This window comes from Alternaria dauci, chromosome 10, assembly GCF_042100115.1.
Source record: "Alternaria dauci strain A2016 chromosome 10, whole genome shotgun sequence".
Classification (NCBI taxonomy): Eukaryota; Fungi; Ascomycota; class Dothideomycetes; order Pleosporales; family Pleosporaceae; genus Alternaria; species Alternaria dauci.
The window spans coordinates 141,573-159,165 of NC_091281.1; the positions used below are offsets into that span (position 1 = coordinate 141,573).

Below are 17,593 nucleotides of genomic sequence, written 5' to 3' on the forward strand. Positions count from 1 at the left end.
CCCAGGACTCGGGTGTATTTTTTGTTCTGGGTCGTGAAAGGTGAACAAGGTAGATGGTAGATCACGAGGCTTCCATCACACACACATCATGGATGAACCCAGACCGCCTCATAGCCTCTATCGTTAAACTTGCCTTGCCTTGTGTCTATCTAGTGCCCCTCTATCTCTATCTCTCTCTCAGGAAAGCGATCCAACCCTGTAAATAAAACCCCATATCCCTACCACCCCATATCACCTACACAGACGCACACTTTATCATCGTTCGCGCGATACGCGATCCTGTTCATGCACGCACTCTGCAATCACCCGACAGAACACACCGACACCCCAGACAGAGCAGAGTCATGTTCCACCCCAATCCCCATGTCAAATACGCAATCAGACCAAACCTAATTTCGTAAGCCGCCACCCGCGCTAGACCGCGTTTGATGGCGATGCATTGCGCCATGCCAAAAGGCAAAACAAGCATATTTTGTAGCTCGGAGTTTGCGAGGGATGAACGCGCAAGATGGTGTCAGAGCCGTTCGCAGGCGTTGCGTTGTTTTTTTGCTTTTGGGTACTTGCGACGATCTGGTTGGCATGGATGGATGGGTATGGTATTGGGAGTTGACGACACGACAACAAGTCCCTTTGTAAGATGCCTAACAAAGATATTGTTTTGCTCTATACTACGTAGAAAATACTTGTCCTGTTGTCAGAATGTAACTCCAACATCATACTCCATACCACACAAAACACTCTTCGCTGGATGCATATCCCCCATCCATCCATCTCCCTCTCTCTCCGCACCCACTACTCACTAACCCCAAAACCCATACAAGTGCAGCGGCGCACCCTCGGGCCTCGCAGCGGGACCCTGCCTCTCCGTCTGCGCATGTCAAATGCGCCGATCTCTGATCGGCACTTTCTCTCTCCCTTACCTTACCCACCGACCGACCGACCTACCTGCTCTCTGCGCCCTTTTGTTGACGTACGCACTTGTACATAGACAAAGTATACACTGTACAATACAGTTTTTGTCAACTAATTCGCGACTGCTACACTACGCTGATCGCTCACTCGGTCCTTCGTTCGGGGACAAATTTACTTTGCATCGTCGATTGATAAACACCTGCGCTTCTTTTTCACGCTCACACGTAAATAGGGCTGACAGGCTGAAAGGCTGGACTGGACTGGACTACGTTTACAAGTAGCAAGAAACCTTTTTCGCCACAAGGGTTAGGTAGGTAGTGTAGTGTAGTGTAGTAGTGTACATAGTAAGCATGGATCAACACACACCAACGAAACATGCCGAAAAAAGGGTCGCAGTAAGCATGATCAACACACACGCACACATAACCAACGAAACATGCCGAAAAAAAAGCGGCTGATCCGATAAAACAAGATTGGCTGCACCGCATTATGTAAGACAAAGAAAGGTTACCTCGCGAACAAGTTCAACGCAAGTTCACTTCGAGTCAGTGTCAAGTCATGTCACATCAGTCCACCGCCTGTCCTAGCCTAGTACCCAACACCAACACCAGCATGTATCCAAGTAAGTAAACAAATATTCCAAAACATGACCAAAACCCACGAACGAACAAGTTTGATAGAGGATCGCGATCAAGTACAAGCATACAAGCATACATGCATGCACGCCCTTCGGCACCTTCGGGCTTGTTAAACACCAAGCAACAAAGTGGCAACAGATACGCCTCTAGTGTATCAAACGATGAAACGGTCTCTTGAAAACAACGCGCTAGGTCCCCAGCCTAACGCCCGAATCAAGCCCACACCGTGAAGCTCGCGACGTTTAGGTGTGCCACATGTTCTGTAGTCCAATCAGCGCGCGGCAAGGCGCGTCGTGGAGAGGCGGGCGTGTGCGTGACTACGCAACGTGATAGGGAGACTCGGAAGCACGTTGTATCGGAGGGGGAAGCATCCTAGTCGACGATTGTTTTCGCGTCAAAGAAGAGAAGAGGCAATATACTGTTTTGATAGTCGATGATATTCCCGACGCGCGTTGCGTTGCGTTGACCCTATTTATACATGCAGTGTCGCATAGCCACGATATCCAACACGGTGTTCGTAATGCACGGGACAAGAACAAAAGACTCAGTCGTTCATCCAAGCGGCCACACGGTTGCCGCCGAAGCGTGCAGCGAATCGGAGACCACTCGAGCCCAGTGGGAAATACGAGACGATGTACCATAATAGACAGACTAGCTGGGCGATAGCCGCAACAAAGGTGAGGATGGTGCTGTGGAGCTAATCACGCGGACAGTGTCAGTAAAGACGAGCTAGTGTGGAGACGATAATCGATAGGGGCTGGCGTGGGGGGGCAGGTAGATGTTCGTCTCGGGCAGCCATGACATGTACAAGGGTGGACGTGTGGGCAGGGATTATATGTACTGGGGTAGGAACTTGAACTTACGCCTAGGGAGAAGAAGAGGGTGAGAGCGATGCTCCCAAAATAAGCAGCCGTGAACGGAAGCCGCGGGCCAGAGGTGAGGTGCTGGACTGGTAGGATTGTCAGCAACGGGCGTGGTAGAGGTTGGCTTGGTAATGAGGCTTGCTTACAGTATTGAACAAAGCCCATCAGGACACCCCAGGCTGCCAAAAAGAGAAGGCTTCCCATGGACCATCTGCAATCAGGCCATGGCTGTTAGCGCTAACGTCCTTCAGGTGATGTGCATACGACTGGGCAAGGAAGAGAGTGGACTAGAGGTGAAGGCTGTCTGCACCCTGCAGCGCGCCGAACCTTGGACCCGCATGATCGCTATAGAAGGGTCTAGTGCCGATCTTGCGGTGGCTAGAGAGTCAAGCGACGCAATTCGTCCAGGCTCAGCGTGCGCAGTCGGTGAGCGGAAACATGCGATCCTGGAAGACAATGCAGATTGCATGAGTTCGCATAGCCGTGCCGAAGGACGCATAGGGTATGTGGCACTGCCTATCCGCCTTGTATGATGTCACGACTGGCGAGAGGGCTGCATGCAGGGCGTCGTTTTGGCGGGATATGAGAGGCAACAGAGACAGGGCGAGCTGAAGACTTACAAAATGGCAAACTTGCGTGGCCTGAGCAGGAAGACAGGCGTGAACATGAGGCCAATGCAAGTAGCAAACATTGCCAAGGCAGCGAGCAGCAGGCCGCCAAATACGAGCAGCCGGTCCCACCGACTCACTGCAGATATGGGTTAGCGCAACCGCCATGAGTCAACGACAGTGTGAGGGCCAGTGTGAAATGCGATGGTCCTGCATCCGAAGTGGTAACGCAGGAACTCCCTTGCTGTCACATTGCCGGCTGTTGCGCGGCCGGGTCGGTGAAAAGGCAGATGGAAGGGCAGATGACATGTTCATGGGAGGAACTATGGATATTCTCCACAGCCGGACAATGCTCATTTCAAGAATGCCATGTAGAAAGCATGGACGGAAGACAAAGAACCATGGCGGTGCGGTGAGACTAGTCTCGGAGCGTCGTCGTCTGATGACATCACGCGCCACAGCTCGAGGCTGGTAGTGTGCGAGCATATAGTGTGCGGGGGGGTATACGGTGAAGCAGAGTGGAGACGCGAGGAGCGAACGAGACGCGTAACGGAGGCGGACGTGCAGGCGAGCGTGTTTGGACAGGGCATGCAAATGGGAGACGTAGACTTACGCGCAAACCACCCCTCCTCCTCCTCTCGGCGCGTGGGCGCTGGGAGAGGGGCGCCCGGGTTGGTCTCTGTGATGGGCAGTCGGACATAGCCACCCTCGCCGAAGGGATTGAGGTTCTGTATGCGGCCGAGGAGCGAGGGCGGCGCGGTGGTGATGGGCGCGGGCTCCTCTCTCCTGCTCCAGCCGAGCGAGTTCATGGATTCGCGGAACGAGGCCGAGGCCATGGCGGGCGGGTGCGTAGGTGAGTGCGCGAGGTGAGTGCCGTGGTGAGGAAGTCGCGTCGAAGCTTGTCGAAGCTTGGAAGCAGCAGCAGACGACACCGAGAGAGGCGGGCGTGTGTAGCTGCCGGCGGCCCTTGTCTAGCAGGAGGATATAGCTGCCTAGCGGCGAGACAGGACGGGGCTTGGGGCGCGGTCGTGGGAGGGCACGGCGACGGTCCACAGCAGCGGTTTGTTCGATTCGGTGCAACTGCAGCTACTGCGACAACGGACCGGAGGATTTCGTGCAGATGATCTGCCTGCCGTGAACGAGGCAGACGGCCAATTACACGTTTCAGACAAGCGTCTCAGCGAGGACGACGGATGGGCGAGGCTTGTGACGAGCCCGCAAAAGGGTGCAGTGGGCGCGAGCGACCGGGGGCAGCACCGTGGCGGCACTGATTGGCAGCGCAGCAGGGAACTCTCCGGGACAGCGAGAGAGCCTGAGAGGGTTGGGCTGGTCGGGTCGTGTACACTATACCGTAGGCTGCTTTCAGTCAGTCAGTCAGTCATGGTGGAGGGTGAAGGGCAGTCGGCTAGCGTGCTCTCGGTGCTCTAGCGACTAGCGCGGGATCGTCTCCCGCTGCGACATGGCTAGTAAACACTATCGCATACACACACACCCTCTCTGCGGACAGTTCGGCCAAGCCAGTCTAGCATGTCTCCCTGGCCTTCGAGAATGAATGACGCTTGATACTGAGCCCGACTGTTCCCTTAGTGAGTCACATTGCGCGCCCTCTCCCAGCGTCGCTCCAAAACCGGGTAGCTGAGACATGATTACTTCGCCGTGACCAAAAGAGGCCACACCTTGCTCGCAGGGTGGGCGCAGGACCGGGGTGGGCAACAGGCAGAGCCACACTCAGCGTAAGGCGGGTGAGCATGGCAGAAGAGCCGCCACGACAACCAGAGTGTATATTATGCTGTCCGTGCCGCGTCCAATAATTCCTCTCCTGCCTAGTAGTTCCGCCCAACTGCATGTCCGTCAGCATCTTGTCCAGACGTGTCGTGTCGCCTTTGTCCCCTACCATAATCTCAATATATATCTGCGGACCACTGCGGGCCGAGCTTCCCTCGACTGCCGCCATCGCTGCCTCTGTACGCCGCCGCACGTCATCATCCCCATCCTGTCTCCCTCTGCGCGCCCACGACCCAGCTACCGTCCATCGCTGCATCGCTAGGCGCAACTTTGCTTGTGCCGTTGCAACGCCCCTGCGATCTGCGTCAAACAGGCTGATTCGCCCACTGCCAATAGCTGCTTGGCGGCCGCACTAGCATCACCATCTCTCTGACCGCCTTCCGGCCTAGGGCGCTCCCACACCGACGCCCTCGCTTCAGCTGCCCCGTCCTCGCTCTCCAGAGAGAGCCGCTGCAGCCAGCGGAATATCTTCAGGCCTGTGCCGCATACAGACGCGCAGACTACAGGACATACAAGCACGGCAGCGCGCCTACCACGCTTCCTGGTCCACGGCTCCCAGGCCACATCCCACCCTTGATCCCTCCCCGCCATATACCCCGACATCTCCGTCTCCAGATCCCACCTCCGGTATTTTACCCACCCTCACCCACGCCAGTCGCACAAACAAGCCCCCTCTCACCATTCACTGCTCGCCTCTCTCGTCGACGACGACGACGACGACGCCCCGCCTCACCTCGACAGAGCAGACAAACGCCCCTGGCCCACACCCCACGCCGATACACCAACACCACGACGGCCCTCGACCACCAAGTTTGCTGTCCCCTCACCGGAGCAGCTAGCCGATCGAGCGACCTCACTCCCTCTCTCGACGACCGAGAGACCGAGTACTGCAGGTGCCATTGCCATTGCGCCTTCCGCTCAATTGCGAGGTGAGTCAGCGCCCGGGTGCCCTTTCCTTTACTACCACTCTGCCTATCCACCCCTACTCCTCGCTTCAGCCTGCATCCTCAACACCAGGCCTCGCCATACCGCGGCCGTGTGTGACTGTTTCGCTGCTTTTGTCCTCTGTACCACCGTCCCCACGGCGCCGGGCTGCAGCGCCGCTGTCGTCCGCCGTCGCGCGCCTCGCGGGTTACCTACCTGTGCGCTGCACTGATGCACTCGCCCTCTCAACCGCCCAACATTTCAGACTGCTGGACTGTGCGCTGATACATGCTCTCAGTTCAATTACAGAACCACAGCCACAAACACCCACCACTCCCACCACACACCCACCACACTGCCGCTCATAGCCGCAGCAGGTCCCAGACCGGTGAGTGATAGCTCCTGCAAAGTCGTCGTTTTGTAGACATCGCATGGACTAACATCTTCTGCACAGACAAACAATACCTCTCCGACCCAGAGTAGAGGCTTGCTCGCACTGTCCTTGTGCCCATCAAATAGCAAGCATCTGCCGGGATCTTTATAGGGACACAGAACGCCTCGTGCTGCAATCATCCTGCAAGCTTGCGAGTGCCTTCCCTAGTCACTTGGTTGGGCCGACGTCAGATCGTTTCAGATCCCACACTCGGCACCAGCATCGGCCCTCGGCCTCACGCACCACATTTCTGGAATACTGCAACCCACAGTAATGCCAAAGCCTAGTAAGTACGCCTTTGTGCCATCCCCCACTCTGCACTGTCATGGGAATGTCTGCCGAGTACTCCCGCATCTCTTATATCAACTCCGTCCCCCGCACTTCCTCTTTCGTCATTTCAAACGTCAATTTCCATCATGTACTACGAGACAATACTGACTGTCCCTCAAGCGGACGCTCTCTTCACTCCTCCCTCTTCCTACTCTCCTCAAAAGCCGATTGCGAGGCTGGACCTTGGCTTCGACTCTCCCTCTGACGACGTGCTAGACGCTGATATCTTCAACATGACTGGCACAGGATCACCTCAACCATACATCAAAGAAGAGGTCGACGAAATGTCGTTCAACAACCGCTTCATGGGGCACAACGGCCTCGACATGAACCACCAATACGCCAACGCCCAGTTCTCCGGACACGAGAACGCCAACGGCATCAACCCCTCTGAGCTCAACATGAGCGGGAGCATGATGGGCAACCACTTTGGCACCAACAGCTACACGCAGGGCGGAGCCGGTATCGCCGACGATGAGCTTGCTGAATCCCTGGGCACTTTCGACCAGCAGCCAGGCTTCAACAACTTCGCACAGGAGCAGGTCGGCCAGCAAGACTACTACCACAACCACAGCAACAACACCAGCATGAACCAAATCTACTCCAACACGCCAGACGACCTGCCCATCCACAGCCCCTTCAACCACCCTGGCAACTTCGACTTCAACCAGTACCAATCAGTGCCCCAGAGGATGAACTTCCCTGGCAGCATGCCGAGTGGATCCATGCGTCAGCGAATCACCATGAGCCGGACTGCCAGTGACAGCCGTGCTCCCATGTCACCCAAGACCCCTGCCATGGCTGGTCTCCACCTCGGCACTCCAGACTCTGGCAACTTCACGCAGCCAATCATGACCAACATGCACCGTCACCAGAAGAGCGTGTCTGGCCAGTGGGATGGCACCCCTGGAAGTGCGCATTCATGGATCGACTCACCAACAGCATCCCCCCACACTGGCGGCATGCACCACCAGCAGATCACCGATGTCTTGCACTCGGGCAAGCACAACTCACTCCCTGCCAAGGTTGACATTGGCCAGAACGCCGACGCAAAGAAGCGCCGACGTCGGGAGTCTCACAACCTGGTCGAGCGCCGACGACGCGACAATATCAATGAGCGTATCCACGACTTGTCCCGGCTTGTACCCCAGCACCGTCTCGAGGACGAGAAGATCCGCAAGCACATCAACAACAATGGACCTCTGTCACCTACCATGGGAGCCAGTGGCATGTCGCCTCCGCAAGCAACGTCGCTTCTCGCTGGCGGCCAAGGAAGGCGGGCTGCTGGTAACATCACACAAGGACTGCCAATCGAGGAGAAGGACAAGGGACCAAACAAGGGAGACATTCTCAACGGCGCCGTTAGCTGGACTCGTGATCTCATGTGGATGCTGTCCAAGAAGATCCAAGAGTGTGACGAGCTAGCTGCACGACTTCAACAAGCCACCGGCGAAGAGTGGGCCACCGAGCAGACTGAGGACGAGAAGCGCATGAAGACTGAGATCCTCGAGGCTCTTGAGAAGAACGGCTCGGGTACCTTCCGGTACTCGCGAGGCCCAGGCTCCGGACTCCGAGTGCCCAAGCACACCAACTTGGCCGGTGAGCCCCTTAGCGGCGTGTCTCCACAGAGCCTTAGCCCAGGCATGCAGAGCACCGGCAGCGGTTCTGGATCCAACCAGCCACAGTACTGGACGAGCCTGAAAGAAGAGGACGAGTACGGCATGGAAATGGGCTGATCTGAAGCCTGTCAGACATTCCAGCTCTTCCCGTCTCCATATCTCTTTGTCAATTCCTTCACTATGATACCCCGCGATACCCCGCACCCGTTCCTACATCTTGCTTGATGCATACGCTAGAGCTACTTCAACGGGGCTAGAGGCACTTCAGAGCGGTGAACCGTTCCTCGGCACACGACCGATCACCGCCCTTGAGCCTGCCCTCCGCGTACCGTCTCTGCTGGCCAAGGACGGATGAAGTTTTTTGCTTGCATCAAGCGCTTCCCATCTCGTTGCATAATATGTTCTACCCCTCCGTGGCACATCATCACCCGAGCCCAGCCCACCCAACCGGAGCATAAAGGCCTTTGTCGCTCCGGTACTCGACGCTCACTCCGCACATGGCGGTCTCACCTGTCGCAACAGCTGTGGCTACACTGTTGCGGCAGCTCTGATAGCTCGCTTGCTTCTTCGTTTAGTTTAGTTTCCCTTCGCATGCAAGTGGCGTTGTCTTATCTGCAGCTTTTGCACATCACCACTCTTGTGCTTTTCCTAATCACGGTTTTTGGTCACGGGAGGGTTCCTCGTTAGCATGGTCGGCGCGTTTTCGGACTGTTGGCGTTCTATGGTGTGGGGTTTATGTTGTTGGAAGGAGAGAGGGCAAGAGAATGATAGACATGCGAAAGACGGTCGGATAATGCTCGCTATGGATACGATGGGGACCTGTGGGATTTTTTGTGATTTAGCTTGTGGGCGCGTTATGGGTTGGTTGGTTGGTTTCTAGTTTCAATTTTATCTTATATGTTTAACTCTGGCTTGCTGAAGTGCAGTGACATTGGTTGAGCCGTGACGTGCTCTGGCTAGAACCCAGATCCATGAATGCCTGACGACTTGAAACATGGGTGGAATGCTGTCAATGTCGCCCGCCACTCGTGAAAGCACAAGGCAGGGTCGATAGACGAACTATGTCTTTTCGGCAGCCGCGTCGACCGCCACATGCAACCACCAGCAATACGAGGATTCTTAGCGCGCTGGATCTCGTATACCGATTACTATCATGAACCTAACCCCTCTTCGTTGTACCAAAAGAAAAGGAAAGAGAAGAAGAAAGGAACAAAACACCCTTCACATATGCAGTCTCTCGCCCTCTCTCTCCTGGCAATACTTCCCGCCGATCATACTCGACATATCGCTCAATGCGAACAATGACCCACTTGACACATTAAAAACAAATCTGTGGTTAGGCGTCATGCAAGTCACTATTACCCTGCCGCGTCTCCCGCTGGTTGTTGGATTGCTGCTGTCGGCTGCTTGGATTACTATTCTAGGGGTGTCTTTGCTTTCTGGGTGCTCGATGGGTGATGTTGTGATTGGTGGGTGGATGGGTATATATGAGGGGAATTAGAAAAGGAAAGGAAGGAAGGACGGCGGTATGCGAGTCCGTAACTGATTAGGTGAAAAGGGATGTTTGATCATGTACCTGGTGTTGTTATCTAATCTCCAATCGATCAATCGATCAAGCCAGTAGACTGCGTGGATGTAAGATGTCGGATATATGCAGGGACTTATCTTATCCAACGTTCTCAAGAAAGTTTATGCTAGGTAAGAACCAGGGTCTATTGTTTTCCTTCCTCTCTGAGGAAAGATGACAAGAGACCGTTGACTAGGATTAGTGTACTGTACCTAGGTAGTGTCATCAACAAGGAAAAGGACGCGACGGACGGACATGGGTTCCCCTCTCTCTACCCCTCCTTTCGCCAATATTGCGATACGCGGGGATACGAACGTTATGGTAGCGTCTGTTGTCTGGGTTCGTGTAGCAGTGTTTAACGGGGTAAGGTGGGGATAGGAGTACGATCGACATTCGGAGTATCCTGGTTGACCAAAGGACGGGCGGGGATGCGAGGAGGTAGGTGGTTGGAAGCGGTGCTGACATCTGTTGCGTAACGTGTTTGCGCATGATGCAGTGGCGATGGTTCAGAATCTGTTAGTTGGTAATTGGTAAGGTGAAGGGTGATGGGGTAGCATAGAGTATGGTATTATGCTGATATCATCCCCGACCCCGGGTGCTAGTACTCAAGATGCGAGATATTGGCACGTGAAAGAACTACACTCAACTCCCACATCAAAACCATCAACGCACTTTTATCTCGAATCCAAAGCCCACGCATACAAAGTCACACACTGCACCGCACCATCCATCATCCGCCCACCCAACCGCCATCCCGCCTCCCCCGCTCCCAGCAAACCACTCACACCAAAGGCACCAACGACGTCACAGCACGAAAACCCAGTAGATACGACCACACCGTTTTAAACCCACTAGATCGTGTGTCTACTAACCATCGCACAACCCGATAGCCGGAGCCCTTCGACAAGGAACATCAGACTCAGGATTCGTATGACATAGTCAGCTAGCCAGTGGGGCTGTACAACGGTTACACGCACCGATCTGGACTGAAACTAGGCTGTGAGAGGGGGAGGGGATGACTTGTATGTCTTGGTTTGCGATCGGGTCTGGAAGAGTGAGAGGGAGGAGTCGTCGGCGCAGCAAGAGAACGTGATATGGCGATCGATAGAGCGGGATAGGTAGAAGAAAGTATGATGAGGTTGAAAAAGGTGTATTCGTACAACCACTTCGTCAAGTCCCACAAACAACAATGTGCTCCAGATAACGCCGTGTTATCTGCCATGTCTCGTCTCCCATCTGATCTGTGGTGGTGCCTGCCTGCGTGTGGATCCGCGCCGTCGTTCCCCGTGCCTACAGCATATGTCATCGACAGCTGTCATCTGCATGTCTTGCTCTGCTCTGCCCCTGTGTGTTCATCAATCTCTTGCGTGGATATCGATACCAGCCCTGCTGCTCCCGGTCCGTCGATCTTCTCCATGTCTCAGCATGCGCGTCACCATGCGGGATGCAGGGCTTTCCGTCAATGTACCCTGTCAGATGTGTATTCGCTGCAGTGCGCATGGGCGGCGTTCGTGGGGCTTTGTATGTATCGGCCGAGACATCCAGGTTGCGCAGCAGAAAGAGTGGAGACTGGATTCGCGATAGCAGCAGCATGAAGTCGGTTTCTTTGGGTGCTACCAGACTGCTGCCCGTGAGGCTGCGACACTCTCTGCTCCAATATTGTCCGGCCGCTTGTGCGCTATGAGGTTCTATTTTTGCGATGTTTGGGACGAGGTGGTAGTGGGGTTTTTCGAATCGGGGCCGTCACTGTCGTCGCCGAAGCCGAGGTTTCTGAAGGAATCGGGGGCCATGAGGTTTCTGTAAGCACGAGAAGCGGTTAGTCATAAGCTCATAGAATGTATGAGGAGTTGCGAGACCAAAGCGAGTGCATGCGACTCGTTCTGGAGGCTTTCGAGGCGATCTGGCGGCATCAGGAGACCATGTCTTCTCTTTCGCTAACTATGGAACGGAAGAGACGGAATATCATGAGTCGCGACTTATGTAGTAGAGATATAGAGCGCAGCCCGAGGGAACGAAGGTATGGTGTACGTACCGGTCCATACGGCATGATAGATACGATTTGGAGAGGTTGCGGCATTCGGGATCGTTAGTCCCGCGGTGGGACTTGATGCATCGGAGGTACGAGAGCATAATATCTTTGCATTCTCCTGAATGAATTGTCAGTGTGTTTATAGTACATATTGTAACGACGGATCAGGGCCGAAGTAGACGGGATGGGCCGGTAGGACGTAAAGACTGAGGATGGGTTCGCATACCGTCGTGGTCGAGAGGGAACGAGCCTCGCTCTGGCCTAGAAGGAATTGATGGTCAGTAAGGGACTACAGAGAGAGAAAGAAGCTGATATGTCCTCTGCATATCTCCGGTGCCATGATGCGCCAGTCGCATTGAGGGAGGAACCTACGGATTCGGCCTAATGACCTTCTGCCCAAGTCCAGCACCTCCAAAGTTGCTCATTTTGGGATAATAAGCGGCTTTTTATTGTGTTCAAAGTGTTTTCGGGAGTCCGTGATACCGTGGTCGAGTGCAATGGGCCGTAGTGAAGGGTGGTGACTGCGGTGGAGTGAGTATTGGACAAACTTAGCGTGATCGGACTCGTCCGCTGGTCAGTGCTTTGCTTTGCTTTCAGCCTTGCAACCTCGGAATGACACAACAACCATCACTCGCTAAAGCACATTGTAGATCGCCGAAGACGCGCTTTTACGCTCGATAAGATTATGCGTAGCATTTGTCCTTGCTTGATGACAACAGTCCTACGCTTGTAGAGATGATTGTCGCGATAAGCCGGATAGCAGTCTCAGCTCTGGTCCTTCATGTAAGCGCCAACACGCGGTGGCGTCGTCGTCTAGGTAAGGCTCAGGTGAGGAGTTGCGTCTTGCTCTCGCTCTGCCACCATCGTGTCACGACTACAATATTATCTCAGGAAGCTTGCCTACACCGGTAGGCACGGTCGTCAGTATGAGTGACGCTCAGACGACGCTTCACTTGCCTCCTGTTACGTCAGATACCTCTCAATCTTCACAAGAGATTACCCCCCCGAGGCTGCCGACGCCGTCTCAGCAAAAGTTTTGCGAGCCTTGCAAAGCTTTTCTTCGAGGAGATAGTACAGAATGCTTTGGATCGGACAAATGGGACATTTATGGCAATCTTGAGTACATTCATCATCCTGATGCAGAGTCTTTCCAGCGAGCTCTTGACCTTCCCTGTGTCATCTGCATTCGGCTCTACAAAGCTTTCCAAAGAGCTTCTGGTATTATTAGCTTTGCCAGAGCGAGTCGTAATCGCTGATATTTTGTTAGAAGAAAGGGACCAGCCCGCTTATTCTATAGGACCAACACACTACTATTGGCACCGTGGAAGTCTCGATTTCCTGAGCGACACTCTCTCTGTTTATCCCAGTCTAGAACGATATGAATGTAAGAAAAGCGACGTTTTTGCCTGTTGTTTGTCCTCCCAAAACTGATTCTGCGGTCAAGCAAGGCCGGATTTACATCATCAGCATATCACCCGGAATACGGGTGATGCTCGAGCGCTCTTTTTCCTCAGAAAGCAATATCACGAATGCCGAGAACAGCATTCCAGATGTCAACGTATCGCACCCTACAATGATTTCACGCCGACAAGAGCTATGTATGTTGGATCTACTGGAGGCGAAGTAATACGCCTTTGCGATCGTGCCGACATGGTTGCTGGAGCTTCTTACACTGTACTCTCACATTGTTGGGGGAAGGATCCGCAGCGGGTCATGCTCAAGAAATCCACTGAGAAAATGCTCAAAGAGGGAATTTCCTCGTCCTCTTTACCGAAAACCTTCCAGGACGCCATCGTAGTCACACGAATGTTTAAGATCCAGTATATTTGGATTGATTCCTTGTAACATTACCTCATCTCATATTTGTCTCGCAGTCACTTACCACACAAAGGTGCATTTTTCAGGATAACCTGGACGACTGGGCTGCAGAGGCCTCTCGTATGCGCGATGTCTACAGCAAGGCTGAACTCTGTATCGCGGCCACTGGTGCTGAATTTGGAGATGTCGGTCTTTTTTTTGATCGCGACCCTGAGCAACTCACACCGATCATGGTCGAGGCTACGTGGTCAAGCAATCAAGATTCCTTCCACTGGCCGACCTCAGGTTCATACTTGTTTGGCTTTTATGGCATCGATGCAAATGAAGCCGTCGATCTTGCGCCTTTAAATCAAAGGGCATGGGTTGCCCAAGAACGTTTTCTTTCTCCACGAATCTTGCATCTTACGCAACCCCTGCTTATCTGGGAATGTCACACGTCTTTCACCTGTGAGAACGACAATAGGTCAGAGACCCGTCTTCACAGCAACGTTCATGATCTTAGAGATCAGGTCAGCGGCACTCAATGGCCAGAACCCAGCGACAATTCCATGCACGATATCACTCTTCATAGCACCAGCAACGGCACCAGACTGCATGCAATAGATGGGATCTACGGAGCGTGGGACGGTTTCTTGAACCATTACACTGCATGCGGCATCACCAAGGAGTCAGATATCCTGGTTGCACTGGTTGGTGTAGCAGACGAAGTTGGACATGTTATAGACGATTGCCTAGTTGCTGGTCTATGGAAAGCACGTTTCATCCGAGAGCTGTGTTGGTTGCCATCCGGCAAGAGCTCGCGGCCTAGCGTCTGGCGTGCACCAAGCTGGAGTTGGGCAAGCTTATCGGCCACAATTGAGCCTTTCGAAACCCCAATCAAATCTGTTCTTACCGACATGGCAGCAGTCATCGAATTCTATACCTCGACAAAGCCTTCTAGAGAAGTAAAGCAGGGTTACGTACTCGTGGAATGTAGACCTATTCCAGCCACTGTTCACACCGGAAAATTGGACGGGCAAGGTTTGCCAACCGGGCCCTTCGCCGCATTGAACGAAGGCATTTTGACCTCGCTTCCGGAAATGATCCAACCTGCTGTTGGAGAGCTAATGGAACTTACGCTCGATGTCCCAGACGCGCCTTGTTACCACGCTGATCAAGAGTTCGACGTTCAACTTCTTGTGCTCTTCAAATCCTACTCTGACACTAAATCTCATCATGAGGTAAAGGGAATCTGTGTAGTGAATTCTAGAAATCAGGCGGGCGCTTTTGAAAGGATTGGGGTTTTTCATGCGCGTAAAGAAGCTGCGAAGTTACTGCTGGCAGCATATAATCAAGCTTGGGTTCAAGCAATTCCACTTGTATAGTATGTATGCAGCGGTCGAGGGAAGTTGAGTTGATCTCAAACTTACGGTACATTTTTAGGGCCTGTCCCGCAAACTCTCCTACCTCACTCTAGTACCGCACAAGAAGGGATTCAAGAATGGATATTACAGAGACCTCGGTTGCCAGAAGCCTTCAAGTGTATTCAATTAAAATTCGACTTTGTCTTGACAGCAATTCAAGCTGTTGCCCCTCAAAACTGGAATGTGAAAACGTGCAACGGCTTGAGGGTTCAGGAAGAAGTGATTGGAGGATCGCACAGGAATGGATTTACACCGTCTTGGCAGACCCCAGATTTCCCCCACATTCCGACAGCCGATACCAGCGCTGCATATAGGTACGATATCCGATGGCTAGTGAAGACATGACGTTAAAGGCTGTAGATCTATACCGGACTGATCGCCGCGACTATGGCAAGTAAAGTCGGGCCGTACCAGCGCCGAACATAAATATCCATCTCACATCAACCAAATCTCTACACCATCTCTGTGATCACGGTTTACCAATCAGCATGAGGTTGAAAACACTTCTCCTTGGGAGCATCTACGCCCTATCACAACTGCCATGCGCTTCATCCATCCAACCTCGCTCTGCTCGCTCCACTCAACATGTTCCAGAAGCCAAGAACCGCATCTTCGTCCTCACAGACATTGGCAACGAACCAGACGACTCAATGTCTCTCGTCCGACTCCTCGTGCATCCCAACCTCTACCAGATCGAAGGCCTAGTAGCAATCACCTCATTCTGGCTTCCCAATGCCACGCTCCCCCACATGATCCACGACATCGTCGACGCATACGGCGCCGTGCATTCAAACCTACAATCACACAGCAACACTTCGTTCCCGACGGCCGAGTACTTGAAAAGCAAGATAAGCAGCGGACCACCCGTCTACGGAATACGCGCCTTGCACCAACTTGAGAAAGGAGAAAATATCACAACCGGCACACAGATGCTCATCGACGCTGTAGACGTCTCCTCGTCACCACTGTACGTATAGATCTGGGGCGGAGCTAATACCCTTGCCTCCGCACTCTGGACCGTGAATCGCACCCGCTCAGCTTCAGAGCTAGAGAGGTTTATCTCCAAAATCCGTGTCTATGCCATCTCGGACCAAGACGATACTGGCCCTTGGATCCGTCGCAACTTTCCTACGATGCGGTACCTTGCATCGCGCCATGGTTTCAACCAATACCCAGTCGCGGCATGGATTGGTATGAGTTCTACATCTGTGGACCCTGGGGGTTCAAATAACGAAATCGTGTCGCAAGCGTGGCTCACAGAGAATATTCAAATCGGCGAGCTGGGCAAAAAGTACCCAGACGTTGAATTTTTGATGGAAGGCGACTCGCCTAGTCTACTTTATCATATTTTCAACGGCCTGGGGAATCCAGAGTACCCGGAATGGGGTAGCTGGGGCGGCAGGTACACGAGTAATCCACTTGATGGCGACGATGCACAGCAGTACGGCGATGCGGTGGATATGGCACGAGGTGTTAATGGCGAAATGTTCCGTACGAACCACGCTTCGGTGTGGAGGTGGCGCGATGCGTTTCAGCATGAATTTGCGGCTAGAATGCAATGGACGCTGCGCCCTTGGAGTCCTGGTTCCAACACCACGCATCCGCCCGTTGTGTCTCTGAACGGGACGTCCGGCCCAGATGCTATGCATCTCAACGTCAGTGTTGGGCAGGAGGTGACGCTGGATGCTTCGGCTTCGTACTCGCCGGATGCGGGTGCTCGTTTGGAATTCGATTGGTTCCAGTATTCTGCTCCGTCTTCGTACCAGTCTTTTCCGAGTGATGTTCCCACGGTCAACTTGACAGACGTCTCTGGGCCGCATGCGAGCGTCGTGCGTTTCACAGTGCCGTATGGGATGTTCGGGTCGTGTGTTGCTGACGGGGATGTGACTGAATTTGGGCAGTGGGGGGAGAAGCAGAAATGCCCGGTTTTACATGTCGTTGTCGCGGTAAAGGATGCAAGTGCAGTACATCCAATTACCAGATATAAGCGAGTGCTGTTACATGTACAGCCCTATATTCAAGAACAAAAACGTTGAGAGATTTGTATATGGGTAAGCAGCCCTGGGTGGAGAACTGTATAGGTGGATGCTTCTTCATGGCCTGGGGAAATATGTGCATCGAACCAATACGATAGTGATGCAATATCAAGACATGCTCTTAGGCCTCAGAATGACCCACCTTCCATTCCGTGTATGTCTACTCGCCCAATACCAGAACTGCGCAGCAACAATAGACGGGGTAGAAGAATCGAAGTGAGACAAAGTCGAGAACCCAGTGCCACAGAGTAACAAGAACACCGCTACCTATCCATATGGCGATAGGTATAACTTGCTGTACGAGAAGATGTTGAAGGGTGAAGTTTGCCACAGATGCTTGGAGCTGCGGTGCCATTGAGCGTGGCAAGTCCAGCGAATTTGGCTATGGTAGCATCGGTTCGGAAGGTGTTGTTAGCACTCGTAGTCTCAATCCCTACGAGGGGGTTGGAGGCGCTGGATAGGACGTTGTATGCCGGTAGCCGTCGTCCTCTTCGCTCGGAGGGCATTCAAGACAAGAGAGAGGCAACGATATCGAAATACAGTCAATATGTAACTGAATTTCTGTCCCAGAATCCGGATCGGGAACAGATAACTTCAGTATACCTACAACTCTGCCCAGCCATCCAAT

At 53.4% G+C, this 17,593-nt stretch overlaps 6 protein-coding genes across 6 annotated transcripts; 4 read left to right on the forward strand and 2 right to left on the reverse strand.

Annotated features, from left to right (window-relative positions):
- Positions 1 to 2,094: 2,094 nt before the first annotated feature.
- Positions 2,095 to 3,857, reverse strand: ACET3X_009519 (uncharacterized protein; the record flags this gene model as incomplete). Its single annotated transcript, XM_069455843.1, has 5 exons — positions 2,095 to 2,247; positions 2,414 to 2,499; positions 2,560 to 2,624; positions 3,034 to 3,160; positions 3,635 to 3,857. The coding sequence occupies 5 exons, from the start codon at positions 3,855 to 3,857 to the stop codon at positions 2,095 to 2,097; spliced, it is 654 nt and encodes a 217-aa protein (XP_069302352.1).
- A 1,008-nt stretch (positions 3,858 to 4,865) lies between these two features.
- ACET3X_009520 (uncharacterized protein) lies at positions 4,866 to 6,213 on the forward strand (the record flags this gene model as incomplete). The annotated part of the gene is made up of 5 exons (XM_069455854.1): positions 4,866 to 4,985; positions 5,143 to 5,433; positions 5,642 to 5,735; positions 6,029 to 6,118; positions 6,185 to 6,213. 5 exons carry the CDS (start codon positions 4,866 to 4,868, stop codon positions 6,211 to 6,213), a joined length of 624 nt encoding a protein of 207 aa, XP_069302353.1.
- A 223-nt stretch (positions 6,214 to 6,436) lies between these two features.
- On the forward strand, positions 6,437 to 8,229 carry ACET3X_009521 (uncharacterized protein; the record flags this gene model as incomplete). The annotated part of the gene is made up of 2 exons (XM_069455865.1): positions 6,437 to 6,449; positions 6,614 to 8,229. The coding sequence occupies 2 exons, from the start codon at positions 6,437 to 6,439 to the stop codon at positions 8,227 to 8,229; spliced, it is 1,629 nt and encodes a 542-aa protein (XP_069302354.1).
- A 3,138-nt stretch (positions 8,230 to 11,367) lies between these two features.
- On the reverse strand, positions 11,368 to 12,133 carry ACET3X_009522 (uncharacterized protein; the record flags this gene model as incomplete). Its single annotated transcript, XM_069455876.1, has 4 exons — positions 11,368 to 11,476; positions 11,712 to 11,826; positions 11,935 to 11,969; positions 12,081 to 12,133. 4 exons carry the CDS (start codon positions 12,131 to 12,133, stop codon positions 11,368 to 11,370), a joined length of 312 nt encoding a protein of 103 aa, XP_069302355.1.
- Positions 12,134 to 12,634: 501 nt separating this feature from the next.
- On the forward strand, positions 12,635 to 14,129 carry ACET3X_009523 (uncharacterized protein; the record flags this gene model as incomplete). The annotated part of the gene is made up of 5 exons (XM_069455887.1): positions 12,635 to 12,926; positions 12,976 to 13,092; positions 13,153 to 13,549; positions 13,600 to 13,989; positions 14,036 to 14,129. The coding sequence occupies 5 exons, from the start codon at positions 12,635 to 12,637 to the stop codon at positions 14,127 to 14,129; spliced, it is 1,290 nt and encodes a 429-aa protein (XP_069302356.1).
- A 684-nt stretch (positions 14,130 to 14,813) lies between these two features.
- ACET3X_009524 (uncharacterized protein) lies at positions 14,814 to 15,305 on the forward strand (the record flags this gene model as incomplete). Its single annotated transcript, XM_069455898.1, has 3 exons — positions 14,814 to 14,889; positions 14,949 to 15,243; positions 15,290 to 15,305. The coding sequence occupies 3 exons, from the start codon at positions 14,814 to 14,816 to the stop codon at positions 15,303 to 15,305; spliced, it is 387 nt and encodes a 128-aa protein (XP_069302357.1).
- Between the last annotated feature and the right edge of the window lie 2,288 nt (positions 15,306 to 17,593).